Source organism: Acanthaster planci, linkage group LG21 (genome assembly GCF_054643075.1).
Source record: "Acanthaster planci isolate LZ-2023a linkage group LG21, COTS_SCS, whole genome shotgun sequence".
Taxonomy (NCBI): Eukaryota; Metazoa; Echinodermata; class Asteroidea; order Valvatida; family Acanthasteridae; genus Acanthaster; species Acanthaster planci.
This window is the reverse complement of record NC_141797.1, coordinates 9059913-9085812: the sequence shown is the minus strand read 5'-3', so window position 1 is coordinate 9085812 and position 25900 is coordinate 9059913. Positions and strand designations below refer to the sequence as shown.

Below are 25900 nucleotides of genomic sequence, written 5' to 3'. Positions count from 1 at the left end.
ATAATGAAAGGCGCAGGGGACATGGAAAACTACTTGGACTACTTCATTCCTGGCCCCGCCACATAACTGGTGATGCCCCGAGCTACATGCATTTCCCGTTTACTATCTGGACAAAACCATCCCTTTTATTCACTCTTCCAACTTTTCCTTCTTTTCTTACATTGTCATGGTTATCTCTACTTAATTCTTTGAACTGTGTAAACAGAGAGGCCGTACATGTCACTTTTGGCCCTTGACCAGCTTCTGGAAATCTTTCAACCAAAAGCTAATTGGTCAAAACAAATCTTCTAATTTCTCGAACCACTTAACATCCGATGGTGAAAAGTCTTCCGGAGCCTCTTTACTGACCATCTAGACTAAGAGAAATTAAGGGGCACTGGCGCTCTAACTTATGCAAAGTTGAAAACGCTACAAGCTAGAATGAATTATTAAAATGAGAATGGCTGGAAGAGTTCATCACTTAGCTGGAAAGAAATATGTGACCCGGCACGACAACTGAGCATAAGTCGCATCCAATCTGCTCTTTCCTATTTTGAGATTCAAATATCGACGTGGAGGTCAACTTAACTTTTTAATTTAATCATTTTTTTCGCAAGATAACATATTTGAACCTGTTATCTCTTCATCAATTTCGATGACAGCATTATTGGTAACCTGTCAGAAATGTTCAAACAGCAAAGTCGGAAGCAAAGTCAAAAAGCCGCCGGAGTAATGTCACAGTTGTTTTTAACCTTATTGTTTTACATTAACTGTTCCATCTTCATGCCATTTGGAAAACTCTCTTTCTGCTGAATTCAATAAAGCAATATCTCATTATTTGAACATTCCGACTGTCAGCTCATTTTGTGGCATCAGGTCACATGTACTTATGTAAATAAAAACGGGACAGATTGCATTTTGAAATGATAAAAATGAGCCTGTTAAGTTGACAATACGAATGATACAGTGTAATTTACTCTCTGACTAGTAAGGACACATTTAGAAATTAGAATACATACCAGTGAAATCACTAAAGGAGAGGGTCACTTGTTGATATAATATCGCCAGACCTACTTCCATGGAACAAACGATTTTAAGGAACCTGGCTTGGCATGGACTCCAGGCAAACTTCTGCAACCCTTGAAGTAGCCACTGTTCTTCACCATTTTAAACTGAGGGGGCGGAGCCAATGTGAAGGGTACGGTTTTACAGAAAAGCTGGGGGTCCAAGGGTGGGTACTGCGTGGCTTGCAAACTACCGTATTTTCTCCAAGCATGGTAGGCGTTGTACAAGCTGTTGTTGGAGTGAAGGAGTTGGAGATACGCTGCAAGGGCTTTGGTCGAGTTAAAATCGCCGATGTGAATAAAGGACTTTGGAGGTAGAAGTCGTTGGTACGTTTCCTTTCTGCCTCCGTAAACTATTGGCACTGCTCCCTCGGCAAGGGCATTTTCCCAAACTTTCTCTGTGATATATTCATCACACTCGGAATTCTCGAGTGCAAGATAGAACTTGTACCGTGCCAAGACATGTGTACAATTCCTTGCAAAGTCATCAAAGATGGGGAAGCATTGTGCAGTTCCACACTTTCCATACACATCCACGGGGACGTGCCTCTTCAACTCGGTGACAAACTCAAAGCGAGGCCAGTAGGTGTATTTACAATTGCTGGCCATCCAAGCTATCAGGCCAGTCTTATTGGCTGACCAGTCCCGCTCAGTTGACGTCACTTGTTCAGAGTGGCTGGGCGAGTATTTGCCGTAAGGAAGTTTAATATCTGCTTCAGAGTGGTAGGTGATGGAGTGATGATACTCAATCTTTGCAATTGATCGGTCCCAGAAAGTCATCATCTGTGGACTTTCTTCAGCGTAGAAAAACCAATGAACCTTTGGATTCAAGACTCGTCTGGAGAAGGACAGAAGATGAGAACTGTACATTTTTTTTCAATTCGTCTGTAAAGAAAGGTAGCACTGAGACAAAACATCGATTGGCATTTTAATATTTATTTAACCATCCTCAATGAACTAAGAGTCAAATCGATTATCTAGCTAGACAATGTGTGATTAAATTTATTTCTTGTATTTTTATGTATGTTACAAGTCACTCTAATCACTCTCATAGGTTACGGTTTTGCGGAAATGTTAGTTTTGAATACAAGTTGTAGATTATTTGCGATAAATGTAGTTTGGATGGAATATTGTTTTCATTGCCTCACATTGTTTTAATAGTGGGTTTGTTGAATTTATCCGTGATAACTAGTCCCTGGTACCACAATGGCGTGTTCAAACCCTCTTAAAGTTGTACACAGATAACCTCTAAAATGTTGGAGTGATACTAACTTCATTACTGTTTTGCAAAAAATAAACTAACCTCAGATGGGGGAGGAGCTTTCGATGTTTCCTTTTCATGTCCAAAGGGTTCATGTTGACAATAATGGCATCAGAGGCATTGAGATACCTTGCTTCTATTGTGACTAATAGGTGAACATTACATTCCTGTCTCGGGCATTCCAAGTGAAGACTTCTCACTTGCTCTCCATTTTTCAGTTGGGTTGAGTGGCCTCGAGTGTCGAACTGGTCCACAAGTTGTTTGTACTCCCTCCAATTGAGTCCGGGCAGCAACGATTGGACCAGAATCGCAACAGTAGTGTTACACTTGGGTGTGGCACTAGCGTTCCCACCGCGATTATGCCCAAATTCTGGGCTGTTGTCATGCTGAAATGAGAGTCCTTGCTTATAAGTAGAGAGTCGATCATTCTCTTGCCTCTCTGACACGTTTCTGGCACGCTGTGCGAGAGACTCCCTTTGGTTCGATCGCCATCGTGGGAAGATGGCTGGCACATATTTTGGGCCGTTGCTGACGATCAGCCACATCAGGCTTATTGCAATTGTAAAGAATATTGGAATAAGATGCATTCTCAGACGGTAACGAGCCATTCTATCAAACACGTTCTTTTCTCAAGGTCGTTCCTTCGTCACTGAAAACCGACCACTTATGGGCGTAGATGAAAATGCTTTCTCTTTAGGTTGAGAGCGTATCGTCCGATGTACTTCTCTGGCAAAATATGGATTTCATTTGACGTATGGCGGGCTTTACTGATGCTCGCTTGCCTTTTGGGGCGATTTTTTTCCTGTCTGGTTCACGAGGCGTGACCGCAATGATGGCACGTTTATGGATTGAATTTACCAGCTGGTACATGGTTAGACGGGAACCAACTCATCACGCTTTCCTGAAGGAAAGGGCTGCATCCTTGAACTCTGTACGCTTGACAGGGGGCCCATTTTAGGCTATTCGATGCAAGGTCAGTTTCAAAATCACCGGCTTTACAATTTAGCGCGGTTCATGAATGCGCTTAGTGAGTAGACTGAGGTTGGAGGCTTGTTTATTACAAAGCGTTAAATGGCCGCGCTGTCACCTTACGTCACACAGGCAGTTACTGCTGAGCTTCCTTTCCAGTGCAAAGAGATTAGTGAACTGCACAGAAATGGGGCTTGAGCAAATTCTGCCCTGAATGAAAACCATACATGCTTGTATGTGGCAATGAAGAGCGCATAACTCCAAAAAGCCTCGGTTTCACACGGAAGCGTATTGCTGCCAACGCAAAACAAAAATACATTATCTCTTTTAAAGGACTGTAATATCTCGTCTAAACGACATAAATGTGGAAAAGTCTCGTTTAGAACGACTTAAACGACGTACATAATCGTTTAAATGAGATAACTAACATGTCGTTTAAACGAGATAACTAACATGTCATTTAAACGAGATAACTAGCATGCCGTTTAAATGAGATAACTAACATGTCGTTTAAACGAGATAACTAACATGTCATTTAAACGAGATAACTAACATGTCGTTTAAACGAGATAACTAACATGTCGTTCAAATGAGACAACTAACATGTCTTTTAAACGAGATAACTAAGTCATCGTTCTCCAGTTTCTCCACATATCTTGGTAATGGAAAGAGTGTTTCAAAAAGGATACCACGTTATGTTTAAGCTATTGCAACTTGTCCGTCCTATAATTTTATCAATTTCAACTTTGGCTCTATGTCGATTGATGGTCAGCCATGATTTATGTGTGTACATGTCCGTGTACTCCATCAACGCACGTATTTATGTACTACTGCGGATAAGTGATTCTCGTGCAAACTATTCAATTCGCAATAACTTGACAAAATGGAGACAGACGGAGTGGAGAAGACAAACAAGTGGAATATGTTATGATCGGGTGAATAGTTGTTCGGTGCAGTGAAGCATACCTGGGCTGTGGTAGACGACGCACGTGGACGTGTACAAAAAATAAGGAAAAAGAAATCTGTGGTTTCAGTAAGTAAACTTTGTCTGTATAGGACCCTGCCAGGTTGGCATATACAGGGGCCCGTTTTTTGTTCATGATAATGAATACACTACTATCTGCTATCGTGTTTAAGGTGTTCATTTTTGCAGTGCTGCATTTTCTCTCGTTCAATCGAACAATGAACTTAACGATGCCTTTTCTCGTTGACTCGTTTCCTCGTCACGTCTCCTCAGAGCCTCCGTACTTTACGGCTCCGTAACCTCCGTTGCGTGAGACAGCCAAATAATGTACATGTACAACATTTGCACAGAACGTTTTCACTTGCAAAAAGCGTGTGGGTGGCTGTTTGCATTGCCCCCGTTTACTTCATCATCCGTGCACAGAAAGGAAAGCAGTGTAAGGTCAGGTCATCTATAGAGAGATTCCCGTGTATGCACTTCCCGAGGAGCATGATAAAAAACCGACATGCGTCATTCTTTGGGGCAACGGTACAGTCCACGCATGACGACACATTATTGAAAAGCAGAACAAAGGACATTCATGACCTTTGCACACATAAGGTGAAGCCTATTGGCAAAGAATGTTTTCGTTTGTACGGTTTTTCACATGCACCATCATGCCCCGCCAATTTGTACCGAGTAGCCCAAGCCAAAAGTAGCATATCTATTAGACAAAAAAATCTCTCTTAAGTCTAAAACCTTAAACCCAATGAAAGCAAAATTTAATCCCAAAGGCCAACTAAATTGCCTTTAAACCAAATATTCAAACCTGATTAAGCCTGAAGGCTGAAAATCATGAGCAAAGTCTGTAGAAAGTACTAAACCGTGCATAAACCACTGAGACCGTAAACGCACGGTCAAAACTAATGATACAAAATGTCCCAAGCAAGTTTAAAAAAAAATATACAGTCTTTGTCTTGGCCTCAAACTTCAGAACTCTATTAAACAACACTTTGAAGAATTTAAGAAACTGCTGTTTCTAGACAAAGAGTAATCTAAAAAGTATTAAAAAGAACACACAATTTGTCATGTCTATAGACCAACGAGAGAACTTCTAAAATCAAACACAAATCCTTACAGCTCTAGCAAGTTTCTCGGTTTCAAACTCCTTTCCCTGTCCCCCCCCCGTCTCTCTCTCTCTCTCTCTGAAGAAAGATGAACGAGGCTAAAAGAAAGGCTCAGGATAATTGAAAACGTGCATGTAAGGATAAAGAACTGAAATTGATTAGTTTGTCAAAAAGAGTACATGTCACTTTTGCCCCTTGACCAGCTTCTGGAAATCTTTCAACCAAAAGCTAATTGGTCAAAACAAATCTTCTAATTTCTCGAACCACTAAACATCCGATGGTGAAAAGTCTTCCGGAGCCTCTTTACTGACCATCTAGACTAAGAGAAATTAGGGGGCACTGGCGCTCCAACTTATGCAAAGTTGAAAACGCTACAAGCTAGAATGAATTACTAAAATGAGAATGGCTGAAAGAGTTCATCACTTAGCTGGAAAGAAATATGTGACCCGGCACGACAAATGAGCATAAGTCGCATCCAATCTGCTCTTTCCTATTTTGAGATTCAAATATCGACGTGTTCAACTTCCGGGCTTTGTAATTTAATTATTTTTTGCAGGATAAGATATTTAAACATGTTATCATTTCAGCAATCTTGATGACAGTATTATGACAAACCTGTCAGAAATGTTCAAACAGCAAAGTCGAAAGCAAAGTCATAAAGCCGCCGGAATGTCACATTTTGTCACCTCAGAGTTTTACATTAACTGTTCCATCTTCATGCCATTTGGAAAACTCTCTTTCTGCTGAATTCAATTATAGCAATATCTCATTTTTTTGAACATACCGACTGTCAGCTCATTTTGTGGCATCAGGTCACATGTAATTATGTAAATAAAAACGGGACAGATTGCATTTTAAATTATAAAAATGGGCCTGTTAAGTTCACAATACGAATGATACAGTGTCTTTTCCTCTCTGACTAGTAAGGACACATTTAGAAATTAGAATACATACCAGTGAAATCACTAAAGGAGAAGGTCACCTGTTGAAATTTATCACCAGGCCTACTTCCATGGAACAAACGATTTTAAGGAACCTGGCTTGGCAAAGACTCCAGGCAAGCTTCTGCAACCCTTGAGGTAGCCACTGTTCTTCGCCATTTTAAACTGAGGGGGCGGAGCCAATGTGAAGGGTACGGTTTTACAGAAAAGCTGGGGGTCCAAGGGTGGGTACTGCGTGGCTTGCAAACTACCGTATTTTCTCCAAGCATGGTAAGCATTGTACAAGCTATTGTTGGAGTGAAGGAGTTGAAGATACGCTGCAAGGGCTTTGGTCGAGTTAAAATCTCCGATGTGAATAAAGGACTTTGGAGGCAGAAGTCGTTGGTACGTTTCCTTTCTGCCTCCGTAAACGATTGGCACTGCTCCCTCGGCGAGAGCATTTTCCCAAACTTTCTCTGTGATATATTCATCACACTCGGAATTCTCGAGTGCAAGATAGAACTTGTACCGTGCCAAGACATGTGTACAATTCCTTACAAAGTCATCAAAGATGGGGAAGCATTGTGCAGTTCCACACTTTCCATACACATCCACGGGGACGTGCCTCTTCAACTCGGTGACAAACTCAAAGCGAGGCCAGTAGGTGTATTTACAATTGCTGGCCATCCAAGCTATCAGGCCAGTCTTATTGGCTGACCAGTCCCGCTCAGTTGACGTCACTTGTTCAGAGTGGCTGGGCGAGTATTTGCCGTAAGGAAGTTTAATATCTGCTTCAGAGTGGTAGGTGATGGAGTGATGATACTCAATCTTTGCAATTGATCGGTCCCAGAAAGTCATCATTTGTGGACTTTCTTCAGCGTAGAAAAACCAATGAACCTTTGGATTCAAGACTCGTCTGGAGAAGGACAGAAGATGAGAACTGTACTTTTTTTTCAATTCGTCTGTAAAGAAAGGTAGCACTGAGACAAAACATCGATTGGCATTTTAATATTTGTTAAACGATCCTCAGTGAACTAAGCTAACGCATTTAATCATACATTGTTTAGCTAACGCTAGACACTGTGTGATTAAATTTATTTCTTGTATTTTTATGTATGTTACAAGTCACTCTAATCACTCTCATAGGTTACGGTTTTGCGGAAATGTTAGTTTTGAAGAAAAGTTGTAGATTATTTGCGATAAATGTAGTTTGGATGGAATATTGTTTTCATTGCCTCACATTGTTTTAATAGTGGGTTTGTTGAATTTATCCGTGATAACTAGTCCCTGGTACCAGCATGGCGTGTTCAAACCCTTCTAAATGTGTACGCAGAGAACCTCTAAAAGGTTGGAGTGATACTGACTTCATTACTGTTTTGTAAAAAATAAACTAACCTCAGATGGGGGAGGAGTTTTGGATATTTCTTTTTCTTGTCCAATGGATGCATGTTGACAATGATGGCATCAGAGGCATTGAGATACCTTGCTTCTATTGTGACTAATAGGTGAACATTACATTCCTGTCTCGGGCATTCCAAGTGAAGACTTCTCACTTGCTCTCCATTTTTCAGTTGGGTTGAGTGGCCTCGAGTGTTGAACTGGTCCACAAGTTGTTTGTACTCCCTCCAATCCAGTCCGGGCAGCAACGATTGGACCAGAATCGCAACAGTAGTGTTACACTTGGGTGTGCCACTAGCGTTCCCACCGCGATTATGCCCAAATTCTGGGCTGTTACCATGCTGAAATGAGAGTCCTTGCTTTAAAGTGGAGAGTCGATCATTCTCTTGCCTCTCTGACACGTTTCTGGCACGCTGTGCGAGAGACTCCCTTTGGTTCGATCGCCATCGTGGGACGATGGCTGGCACATATTTTGGGCCGTTGCTGACGATCAGCCACATCAGGCTTATTGCAATTGTAAAGAATATTGGAATAAGATGCATTCTCAGACGGTAACGAGCCATTCTATCAAACACGTTCTTTTCTCAAGGTCGTTCCTTCGTCACTGAAAACCGACCACTTATGGGCGTAGATGAAAATGCTTTCTCTCTAGGTTGAGAGCGTATCGTTCGATGTACTTCTCTGGCAAAATATGGATTTACTTTGACGTATGGCGGGCTTTACTGATGCTCGCTTGCCTTTTGGGGCGATTTTTTTCCTTTCTGGTTCACGAGGCGTGACCGCAATGATGGCACGTTTATGGATTTTATTTACCAGCTGGTACCTGGTTAGACGGGAACCAACTCATCACGCTTTCCTGAAGGAAAGGGCTGCATCCTTGAACTCTGTACGCTTGACAGGGGGCCCATTTTAGGCTATTCGATGCAAGGTCAGTTTCAAAATCACCGGCTTTACAATTTAGCGCGGTTCATGAATGCGCTTAGTGAGTAGACTGAGGTTGGAGGCTTGTTTATTACAAAGCGTTAAATGGCCGCGCTGTCACCTTACGTCACACAGGCAGTTACTGCTGAGCTTCCTTTCCAGTGCAAAGAGATTAGTGAACTGCACAGAAATGGGGCTTGAGCAAATTCTGCCCTGAATGAAAACCATACATGCTTGTATGTGGCAATGAAGAGCGCATAACTCCAAAAAGCCTCGGTTTCACACGGAAGCGTATTGATGCCAACACAAAACAAAAAGACATTATCTCTTTTAGAGGACTGTAATATCTCGTCTAAACGACATAAATGTGGAAAAGTCTCGTTTAAAACGACTTAAACGACGTACATAATCGTTTAAATGAGATAACCAACATGTCGTTTAAACGAGATAACTAACATGTCGTTTAAACGAGATAACTAGCATGTCGTTTAAACGAGATAACTAACATGTCATTTAAACGAGATAAATAACATGTCGTTTAAACGAGATAACTAAGTCATTGTTCTCCAGTTTCTCCACATATCTTGGTAATGGAAAGAGTGTTTCAAAAAGGAAACCGCGTTATGTTTAAGCTATTGCAACTTGTCCTCCCTTTCATTTTATCAATTTCAACTTTGGCTCTGTGTCGATTGATGGTCAGCCATGATTTATGTGTGCGCATGTCCGTGTACTCCATCAACGCACGTATTTATGTACTACTGCGGATAAGTGATTCTCGTGCAAACTATTCAATTCGCAATAACTTGACAAAATGGAGACAGACGGAGTGGAGAAGACAAACAAGTGGAATATGTTATGATCGGGTGAATAGTTGTTCGGTGCAGTGAAGCATGCCTGGGCTGTGGTAGACGACGCACTCGGACGTGTCAAAAAAAAGGAAAAAGAAATCTTTGGTTTCAGTAAGTAAACTTTGTCCTGTATAGGACCCTGCCAGATTGGCATCTACAGGGGCCCTTTTTTGTTCAAGTACTAAACCATGCATAACCCACTGAGACCGTAAACGCACGGTCAAAACTAATGATACAAAATGTCCCAAGCAAGTTTTAAAAAAAAATACAGTCTTTGTCTTGTCCTCAAACTTCAGAACTCTATTAAACAACACTTCAAGGAATTTAAGAAACCTGCTGTTTCTAGACAAAGAGTAATCTAAAAAGTATTAAAAAGAACACACAAAATGTCATGTCTATAGACCAACGAGAGAACTTCTAAAATCAAACACAAATCCTTACAGCTCTAGCAAGTTTCTCGGTTTCAAACTCCGTTCCCTGTCCCCCCCCCCGTCTCTCTCTCTCTCTCTCAAGAAAGATGAACGAGGCTAAAAGAAAGGCTCAGGATAATTGAAAACGTGCATGTATAAAGGATAAAGAACTGAAATTGATTTGTTTGTCAAGAAGAGAAGCAAAGGACATCATCGACTCGACGTAACTCCAGCTGGCAAAATAGACTCAAGCAGAAGAGGCGCATTGTATAAAGGATAGGAGGGGGCATTAGTACCTAACTCCAAAGTCGTTAGCGTCCAGGTTTTTCTTACAGTGGGCAAACTAAGACTTATGGATACAACCACAACTGAACCACGTTGGATTTTGATAATGAAAGGCGCAGGGGACATGGAAAACTACTTGGACTATTTCATTCCTGGCCCCGCCACATAACTGGTGATGCCCCGAGCTACATGCATTTCCCGTTTACTATCTGGACAAAACCATCCCTTTTATTCACTCTTCCAACTTTTCCTTCTTTTCTTACATTGTCATGGTTATCTCTACTTAATTCTTTGAACTGTGTAAACAGAGAGGCCGTACATGTCACTTTTGGCCCTTGACCAGCTTCTGGAAATCTTTCAACCAAAAGCTAATTGGTCAACACAAATCTTCTAATTTCTCGAACCACTTAACATCCGATGGTGAAAAGTCTCTCGAGGCCTCTGTACTGACCATCTAGACTAAGAGAAATTAAAGGGCACTGGGGCTCTAACTTATGCAAAGTTGAAAACGCTACAAGCTAGAATGAATTGTTAAAATGAGAATGGCTGGAAGAGTTCATCACTTAGCTGGAAAGAAATATGTGACCCGGCACGACAACTGAGCATAAGTCGCATCCAATCTGCTCTTTCCTATTTTGAGATTCAAATATCGACGTGGAGGTCAACTTAACTTTTTAATTTAATCATTTTTTTCGCAAGATAACATATTTGAACCTGTTATCTCTTCATCAATTTCGATGACAGCATTATTGGTAACCTGTCAGAAATGTTCAAACAGCAAAGTCGGAAGCAAAGTCAAAAAGCCGCCGGAGTAATGTCACAGTTGTTTTTAACCTTATTGTTTTACATTAACTGTTCCATCTTCATGCCATTTGGAAAACTCTCTTTCTGCTGAATTCAATAAAGCAATATCTCATTATTTGAACATTCCGACTGTCAGCTCATTTTGTGGCATCAGGTCACATGTAATTATGTAAATAAAAAAAAACGGGACAGATTGCATTTTGAAATGAAAAAATGAGCCTGTTAAGTTGACAATACGAATGATACAGTGTAATTTACTCTCTGACTAGTAAGGACACATTTAGAAATTAGAATACATACCAGTGAAATCACTAAAGGAGAGGGTCAACTGTTGATATAATATCGCCAGGCCTACTTCCATGGAACAAACGATTTTAAGGAACCTGGCTTGGCATGGACTCCAGGAAAACTTCTGCAACCCTTGAAGTACCCACTGTTCTTTGCCATTTTAAACTGAGGGGGCGGAGCCAATGTGAAGGGTACGGTTTTACAGAAAAGCTGGGGGTCCAAGGGTGGGTACTGCGTGGCTTGAAAACTACCGTATTTTCTCCAAGCATGGTAGGCGTTGTACAAGCTGTTGTTGGAGTGAAGGAGTTGGAGATACGCTGCAAGGGCTTTGGTCGAGTTAAAATCTCCGATGTGAATAAAGGACTTTGGAGGCAGAAGTCGTTGGTACGTTTCCTTTCTGCCTCCGTAAACGATTGGCACTGCTCCCTCGGCGAGAGCATTTTCCCAAACTTTCTCTGTGATATATTCATCACACTCGGAATTCTCGAGTGCAAGATAGAACTTGTACCGTGCCAAGACATGTGTACAATTCCCCGAAAACACAGGATAGTCGGGAAAGCATTTTGCAGTTCCACACTTTCCATACACATCCACGGGGACGTGCCTCTTCAACTCAGTGACAAACTCAAAGCGAGGCCAGTAGGTGTATTTACAATTGCTGGCCATCCAAGCTATCATGCCAGTCTTATTGGCTGACCAGTCCCGCTCAGTTGGCGTCACTTGTTCAGAGTGGCTGGGCGAGTATTTGCCGTAAGGAAGTTTAATATCTGCTTCAGAGTGGTAGGTGATGGAGTGATGATACTCAATCTTTGCAATTGATCGGTCCCAGAAAGTCATCATCTGTGGACTTTCTTCAGCGTAGAAAAACCAATGAATCTTGGGATTCAAAACTCGCCTGGAAAACAAGGACGGGGTATATGAATTGTACAATTTGTTCAATTCGTTTGTACTGAAAGGTAACACAAACATGAAACATGGATTGGCATTTTATTATTTGTTAAACAATCCTCAATAAACTTAGAGTTAAATCGATTAGATAAACCTAGACAACCTATGATTTAAATTGAATTCTTTTGGTGATGAATATCACAAGTCACTCTTATCATTTACTTTCAATAGGTTACAGCTTCGTGGAAATATGAACTACGTGAGGAAAAGTTGTAGATTATTGACGACAACAGAAGTTTGGGTGGAAATATATTTTCATTGCTTCACATTGTTTTAATAGTGGGTTTGTTGAATTTGTCCGTGACAACTAGTCCCTGGTACCAGCATGGCGTGTTCAAACCCTTCTAAATGTGTACGCAGAGAACCTCTAAAAGGTTGGAGTGATACTGACTTCATTACTGTTTTGTAAAAAATAAACTAACCTCAGATGGGGGAGGAGTTTTGGATATTTCTTTTTCTTGTCCAATGGATGCATGTTGACAATGATGGCATCAGAGGCATTGAGATACCTTGCTTCTATTGTGACTAATAGGTGAACATTACATTCCTGTCTCGGGCATTCCAAGTGAAGACTTCTCACTTGCTCTCCATTTTTCAGTTGGGTTGAGTGGCCTCGAGTGTTGAACTGGTCCACAAGTTGTTTGTACTCCCTCCAATCGAGTCCGGGCAGCAACGATTGGACCAGAATCGCAACAGTAGTGTTACACTTGGGTGTGGCACTAGCGTTCCCACCGCGATTATGTCCAAATTCTGGGCTGTTGTCATGCTGAAATGAGAGTCCTTGCTTATAAGTAGAGAGTCGATCATTCTCTTGCCTCTCTGACACGTTTCTGGCACGCTGTGCGAGAGACTCCCTTTCGTTCGATTCCCATCGTTGGAAGACGGCTGGCATATATTGCCGGCCGTTGTTGACGATAAGCCATGTTAGAATTATTGCGATTGCAAATGATACTGGAATAAGATGCATTCTCAGACGGTAACGAGCCATTCTATCAAATACGTTCTTTTCTCAAGGTCATTCCTTCGCCACTGAAAACCGACCACTTATGGGCGTAGATGAAAATGCTTTCTCTTTAGGTTGAGAGCGTATCGTTCGATGTACTTCTCTGGCAAAATATGGATTTACTTTGACGTATGCCGGGCTTTACTGATGCTCACTTGCCTTTTTGGGCGATTTTTTTCTTTTCTAATTCACGAGGCGTGACCGCATGGTGGCACGTTTATGGATTTTATTTACCAGCTGGTACCTGGTTAGACGGGAACCAACTCATCACGCTTTCCTGAAGGAAAGGGCTGCGCCCTTGAGCTCTTTACGCTGGACAGGCAGCCCATTTTGGGCTATTCGATGTAAGGTCAGTTTCGAAATCACCGGCTTTACAATTAGCGCGGTGCATGAATGCGCTTAGTGAGTAGACTGAGGTTGGAGGCTTGTTTATTACAAAGCGTTTACGGGCCGCGCGGTCACCTCACCTCACACAGGCAGTTACTGCTGAGCTGCCTTTGCAGTGCATAGAGATGAGTGGACTGCACAGAAATGGGGCTTGAGCAAATTCTGCCTTAAATGAAGATCATACATGCTTGTACGTGGCAATGAAGAGCGCATAACTCCAAAAAGCCTCGGTTTCACACGGAAGCGTATTGCTGCCAACGCCAAACAAAAAGACATTATCTCTTTTAAAGGACTTATTATCTCTTTTAAAGGATTGTAATATCTCGTCTAAACGACATAAATGTGGAAAAGTCTAGTTTAAAACGACTTAAACGACGTACATAATCGTTTAAACGAGATAACTAACATGTCATTTAAACGAGATAACTAACATGTCGTTTAAATGAGATAACTAACATGTCGTTTAAACGAGATAACTAACATGTCATTTAAACGAGATAACTAACATGTCGTTTAAATGAGATAACTAACATGTCGTTTAAACGAGATAACTAGCATGTCGTTTAAACGAGGTAACTAACATGTCGTTTAAACGAGATAACTATGTCATCGTTCTCCAGTTTTTCCACATGTCTTGGTAATGGAAAGAGTGTTTCAAAAAGGAAACCACGTTATGTTTAAGCTATTGCAACTTGTCTTCCCTTTAATTTTATCATTTTCAACTTTGGCTCTGTGTCGATTGGTGGTCAACCGTGATTTATGTGTGTACATTTCCGTGTACTCCATCAACGCACGTATTTATATACGGCTGCGGATAAGTGATTCTTGTGCAAATTATTCAACTCGCAAAAACTTGACAAAATGGAGATTGACGGAGTAGAGAAGACAAACAACTGTTCGGTGCAGTGAAGCATGCTTGGGCTGTGGTAGACGACGCACGCGGACGTGTCCAAAAAAAAAAAAAGGGAAAAAGAAATCTTTGGTTTTAGTAAGTAAATTTTGTCCTGTATAGGACCCTGCCAGGTTGGCATCTACAGGGGCCCTGTTTTTTTTTTATGATAATGAATATACTACGATCTGCTATCGTGTTTAAGGTGTTCATTTTTGCAGTGCTGCATTTTCTCTCGTCCAACCGAACAGTGAACTTAACGATGCCTTTTCTCGTGGACTCGTTTCCAGTGTCGTACATAATTTATGCAGCGCCCTCAACGAAGGTAGGAGACCCTTCTTCCCCACAAATCTTTTAAAAAAGAAGACATTTTCAAGGTGGCGAAAGATGCTGAAATGATTCTATAACATAATGGTGTTGGTTACTGTGGGCACCACTGAGCTATATTCTCTTCTACAGACCTGTCACACAAACACCAAGCTCCATCACTGGGAATTTTTTTCAGTGAATGCGTATTATTTTACAAAGAAATGAAGCTTTTCTACAGTTTTGGTCTGGTATCCAATGGATGAAACTGAATCATACTAGTTAACGACATAACGACATAAGAACAGCAATGACTTTTAATAACATACCTGCATGGTGTTCACCATGATCAGTGGAAAACCCTTGTGATTAAATTGAAACTCTCTGTTGGGAAGCCGACACTCACATGTAAACAGAGAGTGGGCAGGTAACACCATGTGACCTCAGCTGGCCAATCAAGATTGTGTTGCCATCAGTGGTGTAGCCACGGGGAGCCTGGGGGGCACGTTCCCCCCACACATTCCTAGTACCCCCAGGTGCCTCCCTCCCACTAAAAAAACCCCCGGATTTTGGATAGTGAACAAGGCCAACAAAAACTTGCCCCCCAAAAAACCACACCACTGAAAGATGGTGCCCCCTATAAGATGCTGATGCCACTTCTGCTAGTGAAATCTCAGCTACGCCACTGATTAAAACGGGCAAATATGCTAGTCCGTTTTTGGTCAAAAAATACCTTGAACATCTTTGTCTGCTTGGATTTGGAAATAAGGTCTGATATCTGTGAAAATGTGAAATGAAAAATGTGAAATGTAAAATGTGAAATGTAAAATGTGAAATGTAAAATGTGAAATGTAAAATGTGAAATGTGAAAGCTGAAAGAGAGAGAGAAAAAATAAATAGCTATGTTTTCACCTAGAGCGTAATCACCCTTAATGCTGTTGCTGTTATATTAGAGTAGGCCCTAAATATTCTTCAGTACTGTCACGTAAGCACTGAGCGACCAAACGTCCAAAACTACTCGCTGTGAAACCTTCCATTTATAAAAAAAAAATCCCAATTTCAATTATTGCAGTCATTTTTCCAAATTACCATCGTTAACCATCTCGGCGATGATGATGCTTTCCAAGAAGCAAATTGAAGGTAGAAACTATTAGCGATAGTATTCCCGAGGCTGGTTACGTGGAGCTGGTGTAAGCTTAATGATTGTTGTTGGATTGGGATATCGTTTGTGTATGGTCTTCTTTCAAGACTGCCTCAATGAGTAGTCTCAAACAGTGCTCACGCTTACTAGTGTACCCACTGGTGTATACCCACTGCAGTATGAAGGTAAGGATCCAATTTTTTAAACGGTGTAACAGATCACCACCGAGTGAAAAAGAGCCACCTCAGCCTTGAATGAAGTCTATTAAAACCGTGTTAAATTAGGTGCATTACCCTAATGGCTCTGAATCCTCCGATCTCAATATGGTTTTACATACACCCCTCGGGAGTTAACGAATTGGAAACGCAATATCACAGACAAGAGGAGGAGAGCTGCACTGCTTCAGTTCACTCCCTTTAGCCTGAAGCGAAGACAAACTGTTAATTTAACAGTGTGATAAAATTGGCCTGCTGCCGCGTACTAGGACAGCAACTGGTGGTAAAGGTGCCGATGTTGTGATTACCAAACAACTGTGAGACAGAAAGCTGTAGACGCAACTGGTGGAGTTGCCTGTGCATGTGAGGCCTCTACCCTCGCGCCGTTTTTAACCCTTCCAAAGGAGATTTACAGCCGAGACAGTGAACTTGAAACGCCAACGTGACTTCGTATCCGTCCCCAACCCGCTCTTGTATTTTTAAGGCTATTGGTACATCGTTGGAGTCGCGTCTGCCGTGTCCTCGGTAGTCCAGCCAAGGATGCGTCAACATCCGGCCCCGAATATGCGTATCGTCAAGGCAACCCTGATTTTAGTTGCTGCGGCATACAACTGCCAGGGCCAATGCTCGGGTCAGTTCACGCCCGAGTTTCACGGCGCCAAAAACCGAATTCTGACGAATCACACCCTTCTGAGGAAGGACGCTACGTCTCCTGTGATCTGTGGTCGCGACTGCTGCATGGACCGGCAGTGTTTGTCTTTCAACTACCAGGTGAGCAGCCAAGTCTGCGAGTTAAACGCGGCGACCCGAGCAAATCTCCCAGGAGATTTCATCGAGATGCAAGGCAGCCTCTACTTCGACACCGACGAAAAGACTCCACTCTTTTCGGCGAATGTATCCTCAATGTGCCACTATTAAGCCAAAAATTAGAGGTAGAAAAAGCTGGTGGAAGTCCGCCTTGTTTGCAGAGAAGCCACCCTTTGGATGGTTTTCGATCTTACCTAAAATTCGTTCAAAATGTACATTTGTTAGATTAATTTTTTAAAAATTTGAACTTTCATTTATTTCCTTGTAGTGCATGTACTGTTACCTGGCGTTTTGATGGCTGTGTGTGTTTTTTAACACTGTGAATTATTCTTTTATTTTTGTACCGATGGCCAGCCATAGTTTTACCAACCACTTGTAGGAAAAACACAACTGTGACATAAAAAGGACAGACCCTGTATCAATACTGGTAAAAGTCGTCATTGGAAAAGTCTTGTTTGAGAAAACCATCTTACATTATTTCACGAGCATCCTTTAGGGTTCATACGTTGAATTTTTGAATTGAGGATCTCGAAATGTTTTGTCACGAAATTTTGCAGCTTTCGGTTAACGTGTTTTTATGAGCGTCGAGTCCGTATACCCAAGATGCGGCAATTGTTCATCAGCAAAGACACAATTATTTTATGAAAACGCGGCCATGCCTTGGCAGGTCTTTTTGAAAGAAGTGTTTGCGTGAAGTATTGCAAGAAATTATTCATTTTATACATTTGACAGATGCTGTTGAACTAATACATTGCTTGCGCCTGACAGGGATAGCCTACTTTTCATTTTCTTGCACAAATACGCTTTCGAAATTATCTTCTAAAACACTCAATATGAATTTATGTTCGTCGTGTTTGTTGTTTATGACTTGATCAGGCAGGGACGATAGCACCCTTTAATTTTACTTCATTGAGAATTAGACTTGAAACTTGTTGACATTGTCCGCAGGTTCTTTGTCTTTCTCTTGTACATCCGGAAACAGTTTTGGCACAAGTTCAAATATTACAGAACGCCCCGATTAGAGAACAATCTTTAGGCAAATTAATGACGATTAAATTGAGTAGCACGCCCTTGTCGCTCTTTCGACGTCTTTCCTCGAGTTGAATTAATTTGAACTGAGCACCAGACTCAATGATTCAGGAGAAGTGAGAGTAAGTGGACTGAATATGTATGAGGGGCAACTGAGAAATGTCAACCGCCATTGATAAATCGAAGGTGGAGTGGGGCTGGAAATCATTTGATGTTGGCGGCGCTGTTCATCATACGGTTGGTAAGTGCATGTTGTCGCGTGGGGGGGGGCATTTCCAAAGATTTTCGGTCTCATATGTACATCCATTGTACAGTCAAATATTGACCTCGAGTTTCTTCTTTTTCTTGCCTTTTAACATCTTAAATTTTTTCCCCTGCTTGTTTTATCTTCGCAGGGGGTATGGGCGAACACAATAATCAGACGAGGGAAAATTTCACTCCGTGATTCCACTGCAGCACCGCTACTTTGTTCTCGCGGGGGGGGGGTTGGACGCCGGCGCCGCACTAGTCTGGTTCCGTGCCCAAAGATTCCCTGACGACTCTTGATTAAAAAGAAACTTAGGTCAGGCATCACGCCGGATATAAATAGATTTGACGCAGGGGTCAGGGGTCACAAGTTGAGAGCCCGGGTGCTGTCGGTTTCGTTGTAGTAATGCACCCTGTATGAGTGGGAATTTGCCAGTCGTCAGGCCTGGGGTCCTGATTCTTTCTTGATTTCGGCCAAAGCGACCTTCGATTTCAGTGTTGAGTCAACTATTACAGGATCAACAGCTGCCTTCAGGATACGGGAGTTTACGTTCAACAGGTAGCCTTCTGTGACTTACCCGGCCGGGAATATCCGAACATCAACGGTACCATCCGAACAGGTCAAATATAGACGGGACGACATATTTCGGCTATTTCCGGAAAACTGGAGGAATTTCTCCAGTCTCTGTCACGTGATACTGCACCCTTGATTTGTTGAGAAGAAGTCAGAATCATCGGGTTTGGTGTCCAGACAAACGCCGCACGGCCACCTACAAGGGAAGTTTCCTTGACACAAGAGGGCGCTGTTAAAGATCGCCATAAAACTTTCCGTGATGCTAATCCCACATACATGTATCTAAATTCATTTTGATTCGGCAGGTTTTCAAAGAGCCAAGTACTTAATGTTGGTGATGTGTTCCGCTTTTGTCACAAACGGCATGTATTGGACGTACGATGTTTAGCACAATTAAATAAAATACCTCAAACCTCTTTCAAATTGACATTACTTTGAACCCAGATTTTTACTTTTGTGGGAAGTGATATGATTGGCTTATCCTGGGGGTACCTTGGTCCCGTGTCTGATCACCCCAGCTAAAATTCAGGGGAATAAATGTCCTCCTGTCCAATGTTTTACACCCCTTTTCCTAGCCTTGGATGTGCCCAGCTTCCAAAAAGGTAAACACATCACTCGAATAAAATATATAGCAGGGGAACCAGCAAACCATGATTAATGTGCAATTGGCAATTTATGCGGATGGTTGCATCCGTCTGCATCGTGATTCAATTTCGTTCACCCCCCCCCCCCGTCGTGACATTGACATTGAATTGCATGGCGGTTAATGCGAACATAGGATAAGCCATTGTTTGTCAGATGTGAAGTTGATGCCACGAATATTTATACAGATTGCTTCTGGGAATGGTTGATAACTGGTTCCCTCTTAACACTGCAAATAGAAAGATTGGGTACCATAACGCAGCTTCACTTGCTGGTACCCTGCTCAGAATGGCCATTGTTCTGTCCTGACTACACGGTGTGAACAACCTCGTGTCGTACTACGCTGAAAGACCACACCGACAGTTTCTCTTCAGCCCAACCTCTGGCCTCCTGCCAGGTTCCAATCGAAAGCTCGTTATTGAATTATGGTCGGTGAAGAAGCAGGGATTCCCCGTTCGTTACGACCTTGAAACAAAACATCACCTTTCTTATTCCTCTCCAGCAGTGACAACAAATTTCAATGTTTGAAGTTGTGTTTTTGTAACCTTTTCCAAGACGGTGGTTGCAGTGTGTATGGACCATTCTCATTTTGCCTACAACTCGCATGGGCGGCCAGAGTTTGCAGAAATATCACCTTTCGGTTGGTTCTCAAATTTGTGACCAATGGACATCTGTCTCCAGTGATTTTAAATAGGGTTGTATTTTCATTTAGCGTTTAGCTTTACACGAACTATTATCCGGTCTTCTGGTAGCTGTGTGAGATTTCTAAAAATTTGTGAATTCTTCTTTTGCTTTTGTACCGACGGCCAGCCATAGTTATTGTACCCTGACTCCTTGAGTGCTTGGCAGTTTAGCAGCTTCTTGTAGGAAAAACGCGACGATGACGTAAAAAAACAGACCTTATGTAACGTACAATACGGGCGATTCACAATAGTGCGCCACCAAGAGTTTGCAACGTGTTGTCCAATCATAACGCGCAAAAATTTGTCGACCTTTTCCAAACGCGCATTGGGTCGACAAATTTCGCGCATTGTGATTGGCCTACGCGCTGCAAACTCATGGTGGCGCACTATTGTGAAACGGCCGTATTAACGCAGGGTCGCACATAGTTTATGGAGCGCCCCCAACGGAGGCAGGTGACTGTAGCTCCACCCGTAAATCCGAAAACAAAACACGGGGAATGTGTTAGAGAAACAGCATAATTAATGTTTCGAAAATGACTTGGATTTTTGTAACAACGCTATTTCCAGAAACTGTTGTTGTCCTTGTTGTACTAAATCGCTACCCACGCAGGAATTAGTCAGGAGGCAAAACCTGTAGAGACCACAGAACAATATCAAAGCAGTCTACATCATACATGTAACAGTGTGCATCAACATCGACAGATTTTCCAGTGTTTTTTAATCTGACCTGCAAGTATTTCCCAATCAATAAAACAACATGCGGGTCCCGACTGGTGGAGCAAAATTTCATGTATAGTAATAGTCTTTTCTCCAGAGTTAATATTCAACTTTCCAACGATTAATGATTAAAAGAATGATTATGACACACGCAGTGATGCCAGTGTACGTGACAAAAATGAGCAATTGGAAAAGTGGATTTCTAAATTTCTGTTTCAAAAATTGGGGAAGCGAGTCAGTTTGCTTTAGTTCCCGGCTGACGCGCATGTCAATCGTGTCTCCAGGGGGTTTTGGTTTGCTGTGCGAAGCCAGCAACCGTAGCGGTTATCCGCACTGGATGATAAGCCGTTACGCGCGCTATGTGCTTCCGGCTCAGTGGACACCTCTCCGGTCAGGGTAAACTCCGAAGTTCAGCCGACAGAGCCCGACACTTCATCAATGTCTCCCTCCCTGTCCTTTGCTCGGTTGATGTGATGTGAACCCCGAGACCCTTTGTTCAGCCCCAGGGAATGTTAATGTAGCTGCATGGGCGATACACGGTTTGTGCGCTCCCATCGTGGTGCTTGATGTTTAGTCAGCATTATAGTACGCTGAGCGTTGCATGTACGACGACCTTCCTTGCCGATGATAATGATAGTGGATATGGATCGACACTGTAAGGTGGCGGTGTGGAATTGGACCGTCCATCTTGCCCCTACTCGACTCGTTTTCTCACCGCTCGGAGAGGGTCCAACCTTCAAGATGGCATGAGGTGTTGGGATTGTACTTAGGCTTCCCGGGTGCTTGGCAGTGCCCCTCCGCCATGAATGCGACTGTCGCCCTCACCGCGCCAGCCACGTTTCCAGCCGCGGCAACAAAAGCCTCCGAGATCCCGTCGCCTCCCGACGACGGCCGGGTGATCCTCGCCTGCGCATTGTCGTCCGTTGCCATGGTGTGCCTGGTGGCGGCCATGTTGTACTTCCGCATCACGGTGCTGCGTAAGGAGAGGACCTTGAACGCGATGCGGCGGATGGAGATGCTGGCGGAGCGGCACCAACGGGGGGAGGCTGGTAGGAGCGTCCCTGGCTCGCAGTCCCTCTGTGGTAGGCCCGTGTCTCGATCCTCCTCAACAGCTTCCCAGCTCAGCCTCAGCAGGTCCTGGCCCAGCGGCTCCTTCCGGAGACAGTTCTCCCACCCGCCGCTCAGCCCACAGTCAGAGCTGAGGCAGGGGAACCTGCACGCCATCCCCAACGGCTTCGGCAACGCGGCCACCACCGAGCCGCTGTCCTGCTTCGTCGCCAACCCCCCGGCTACGGTCTCCACCAGACCGGAGTTTGCTCCATCCTCCTCGCCAGAAGAAAACCCACCCCGCCGCGCCAGTTGGTCCTTCGAGAACCCCGTCTTCGACCAGTGGGTCCCGCCGCTGACCAAATCTGACGACGAGGAACTGGACAGCAGCGATGACCCCGAAGTCTTCTCGCCAGGGGAGAGCGACGACGGCGCCAGGGGCCTCGCCGTTGTTAATCCCCAGCTTTCTGGGGATGGAGTGTCTCTCGTTTCCACGGCAACCGATGAGGATGCGATCTCTCCCGGTCTCAGGATGCATCCACGAGTTTCCAGACTCTCTGGGTACTGTGGGGCCCCGCTGTACATCCGGCATGACGACCACCCGCTCTCTATGCCCACCTTACACGAAAGGGAGGACAGCAGCAGTAGCGGAGGAGGCAACGAAAAGACGACTGAGACGGAGACTACCAAAGAGACTAACCCGAATTCGAATGACCAGCGAAACTGCACATCTATAATTATTGGCCGCGGCAGATCAGAAAGTAGCTGCTGATAAGCCTCTTCTTTTTTTCTGATTTTTATTATTTTTTTATAAATTACTTTTAAAAGATTTAGTGCCTTGTACAGAAATTGAACCGGGGTGGGAAAGGGAAAGAGGGGCGGGGCCCTCCCCTTATAAGCTCTTTTAAAAGTAACAATATCGTTCAGATGCTCAGAACATAGTAACCAATACGTGCGAGTCCTTCTCAAACCCAAGAATACGGGCGATTCACAATAGTGCGCCTCCAAGAGTTTACAACGCGTTGACCCAATCACAATGCACGAAATCTGTCGACCCTTCCAAACGCGCATTGGGTCGACAGATTTCGCGCACTGTGATTGCTCAACACGTTGCATACTCTTAGAAGCGCATTATTTTGAATCGCCCACATTCCAAGTCATTTTTCAGTGGTGTGTTGGCAACCTCCTTGGTAAAAGCTGTTTCCCCGCCCACCCGCCCTCTCATTGCTTTCTTGAATTAACCATGGCAACAGTGATCGCTGCTTTGCTGTGCTTGTTTGCTCTGGGATTGTCGTTCTGTGTGGATGTTTTGGTGTTATAATTCAAGGAATTTTTGAATTGTTTTACTCTGGTTACGACTCACAAAATAATGTTAATAATTTTGCACATCTCCTCAGAGGCAAAAGAAGCTGTGAACTGTTCGTCTGTTCACCAACCTCCCTCCTTTTTAAAGCGCCCCGCCCACTTGGATCATTTCCGAGATTCACCTTCTTAAGTAACTTTGTTGCAATTTGCTATTTTTTTAATCTGCAGCTCTAACAACATATAGGTTTCTTTGTTTGTTTGAGAGTAATGCAAATTAATATTTTCGTTTTATTGCATGCGTCGCAGCATTTTGTCTTTGAAGTGCAATAGATTTAAAAAGAAAACGTTTTGGTACTTTTTGCTTGTGGAGAATAGCAACATAATTTACGTAGCGTGTGCATAGTGGAAAAGCACCGGAGATGATTCAAGATATATTTTTTCATTGAGGAGGGCTTGTGCTTGGCTTTTGAGTAACACAAAGACGCGTGATCTGTCGATGAAAAACGAGTTTCCAAATAACCGCGTGCATAATAAATTCGAGCTAAAAAGTACCTGTTATGATGAATGCCAAACCTTGCTTGTTCGTATCATGATGAATGAAAGGTTCAGCGCACTATTTAAGATAAATTTCAAGCATTTTATATTTTACTAATATCGAAAACTTACCAAAATTTTTGTACAGACAGCGCTTTAAAACTAAAACCAAAAGTTAGCCTTATGAGAACGAAAAGCCTTTTAGTGATGATCGTACGTGCGCTTTGTTCACGATGTACATGTACGTAATTTTGTCTGTACAAGCAGAGAAAAGGGAAGTAATTTTATTGAAATTTTTGTACCAAAATAAGGATTGAGGGTCAGGTGTTGGCCGGTTTCGGTTTCGTGTGTGTTTTGTGTGGACGTCTGATCTCTTTCAATGCATGCACTATGCAATATGGCTTACATGCATGGGCGTCAGGAAAGTATCCGCCTTTTTCGAACGAAAATGATTGACTAGACTGTGGAGCCCGCGGTGAGGCTTGGAACATACACCTTTGGTCAAATTTTCTCAAAACCTCGGCTTCGTTTCCTTGTTGGGCTCAACAGATACAAATCCGATATTATTTTCGCCTTTAGGCTGAGTTTGGAGAAAAGGTCATGGCTGTGTTTTAGGCCACGTGACTCATGAGGACGGATGCGTAATTATGATGTGGAATTCATGCATTCTTGTTTTTAGCTTTTGGGAGTTGTGCGTTGAATGACTGTTTTATGGTGTGTGACGGTAATCGCCCGAAACAAACAATCGTCAGTAAAATGTATGCATCCTTCGGCTTTTATTTTTTTATAGATTTGTGAATGTTCCAAATATGGATGCCGCAGCTTGAGAGATGGGAATTTTACGCATATCAGCTTGAAATGGTTAAAGGAAATTTCTTGGCAAATTCGTCAATGATTCGAAAGCGATTTTTCACCTCGACAACAATCCACTTTTCTGGATTAATCAATTATTTACCAGTCGAACTGCACCGAGACGATCGCTTGAATTCTACGCATCTGCTTGATACCGTCAGGTTTCATAAAATTTGCTCCCTGTGTTCTGAAAAACGTATTTTTTCCAATATCTGATTATTCTCAAGTCAGAAAAAAAAGATAGATTACTATTCATCTATTTAGTTGGGAGAATTTATTGAATCAGAATTCTGATGGTACCTTGTTAAAATTCTAACGCCTTGTGATAATAAAAGTCTGTATGAATTTATTTTTATGTAAATTGCAGGACAATGATTTTGTATGTTAAGAATGATTTGAACAGGTCTGTTTACGGCTCGTCCAGAAGGAAGTGTTGACATCATCGACGGAAATAGATTTTGTCAAGCTGTAAGGTTAACATTACATCGACCGTTGAACATACGGTCTATTATTTTTCGACGTATGGAGTAGAGGCTATGACAATGTTCGTTGAACTTTCGACTGACCTCGCCTTGGTTACTTATTGACGTTCAATGCCGTGCCTCCGCGCGATGGTCTTGTTTCCAGGCGAAGTCTGAGTGTCCTTGACGTGCTGTTGACGCACACAAAGAGTCGCGATTGACAATTTCCTACACTCACATTAACAGTGGCAGGGATCATTTTAATGCACATGCGAACTCCTTTTCCCACAAGAAACATGTCCCCAGTACCAGCAAAGACGGTCCACCTTGGGCACCCAGCCCCCCCCCCCCCAAATTCTGGATCCGCCCAGGGTAACACCACCCCTTCCTTCAGTTCGAAAAAAAGACCAGTGACAAACGGGGTAACCAGCCAAATGTCATGGTAATATTATTCTGCCGTTGCTTATTCCCGTAGCGTGTCCTGAAAACCTACATTAACCGGTATTCAGCGTTTAACATCTCTGGGCCAAAAAAAAAACCATTCGCTTCTCCTGAAAGTTAGGTCCTTGAGCGTGAAATTCGTCAAACCCTGAGGAGAGATTACCCCTAGATGCATTTCTTTTGCAATGATACGTAGGATAATCTACAAAATGAAAGAGTGTCTGGTTTGCGATTGTTTATGCGAGCGCTGTGAATATTTAACCGACCCTGTGTTCTGTTCGAAGGGCTGCTTTAGACATGATGCCGCCAAATTGCGATCCGCAGAAATACGCTTAAGTGATGTTCAGACAAAACTGGATAATGTACATGTACTTAACCAGAATACGAAAAAGGGTAAACTAGCCAACGACTATTATGTTAATTTGCATCTGTTGCTAATTAGGTCTGCGTTTTCGG

General features: G+C 42.9%; 3 protein-coding genes across 3 annotated transcripts; all 3 read right to left on the bottom strand.

The window, feature by feature from the left end:
• Position 1: 1 nt before the first annotated feature.
• On the bottom strand, positions 2 to 4470 carry LOC147795758 (lewis-type alpha-(1,3)-fucosyltransferase-like). The gene is made up of 2 exons (XM_087131000.1): positions 2347 to 4470; positions 2 to 1881 (listed from the first exon to the last, which is right to left on the bottom strand). Exons 1-2 carry the CDS (start codon positions 2910 to 2912, stop codon positions 1050 to 1052), a joined length of 1398 nt encoding a protein of 465 aa, XP_086987126.1. The 5' UTR covers positions 2913 to 4470; the 3' UTR covers positions 2 to 1049.
• Positions 4471 to 4591: 121 nt separating this feature from the next.
• Positions 4592 to 8365, bottom strand: LOC147795757 (4-galactosyl-N-acetylglucosaminide 3-alpha-L-fucosyltransferase FUT6-like). The gene is made up of 2 exons (XM_087130998.1): positions 7659 to 8365; positions 4592 to 7179 (listed from the first exon to the last, which is right to left on the bottom strand). The coding sequence occupies exons 1-2, from the start codon at positions 8222 to 8224 to the stop codon at positions 6348 to 6350; spliced, it is 1398 nt and encodes a 465-aa protein (XP_086987124.1). The 5' UTR covers positions 8225 to 8365; the 3' UTR covers positions 4592 to 6347.
• Positions 8366 to 9105: 740 nt separating this feature from the next.
• LOC147795756 (4-galactosyl-N-acetylglucosaminide 3-alpha-L-fucosyltransferase FUT6-like) lies at positions 9106 to 14500 on the bottom strand. Its single transcript, XM_087131001.1, has 2 exons — positions 12588 to 14500; positions 9106 to 12112 (listed from the first exon to the last, which is right to left on the bottom strand). Exons 1-2 carry the CDS (start codon positions 13151 to 13153, stop codon positions 11281 to 11283), a joined length of 1398 nt encoding a protein of 465 aa, XP_086987127.1. The 5' UTR covers positions 13154 to 14500; the 3' UTR covers positions 9106 to 11280.
• Between the last annotated feature and the right edge of the window lie 11400 nt (positions 14501 to 25900).

Coding starts and splice junctions, on each gene's coding strand:
- LOC147795756 (XM_087131001.1), bottom strand. CDS start 13,153: ATGGCTCGTTACCGTCTGAGAATGCATCTTATTCCAGTATCATTTGCA. Junction 12,113..12,587: donor AAACTCCTCCCCCATCTGAG/GTTAGTTTATTT, acceptor CTTGTTTTCCAG/GCGAGTTTTGAATCCCAAGA.
- LOC147795758 (XM_087131000.1), bottom strand. CDS start 2,912: ATGGCTCGTTACCGTCTGAGAATGCATCTTATTCCAATATTCTTTACA. Junction 1,882..2,346: donor AAGCTCCTCCCCCATCTGAG/GTTAGTTTATTT, acceptor GTCCTTCTCCAG/ACGAGTCTTGAATCCAAAGG.
- LOC147795757 (XM_087130998.1), bottom strand. CDS start 8,224: ATGGCTCGTTACCGTCTGAGAATGCATCTTATTCCAATATTCTTTACA. Junction 7,180..7,658: donor AAACTCCTCCCCCATCTGAG/GTTAGTTTATTT, acceptor GTCCTTCTCCAG/ACGAGTCTTGAATCCAAAGG.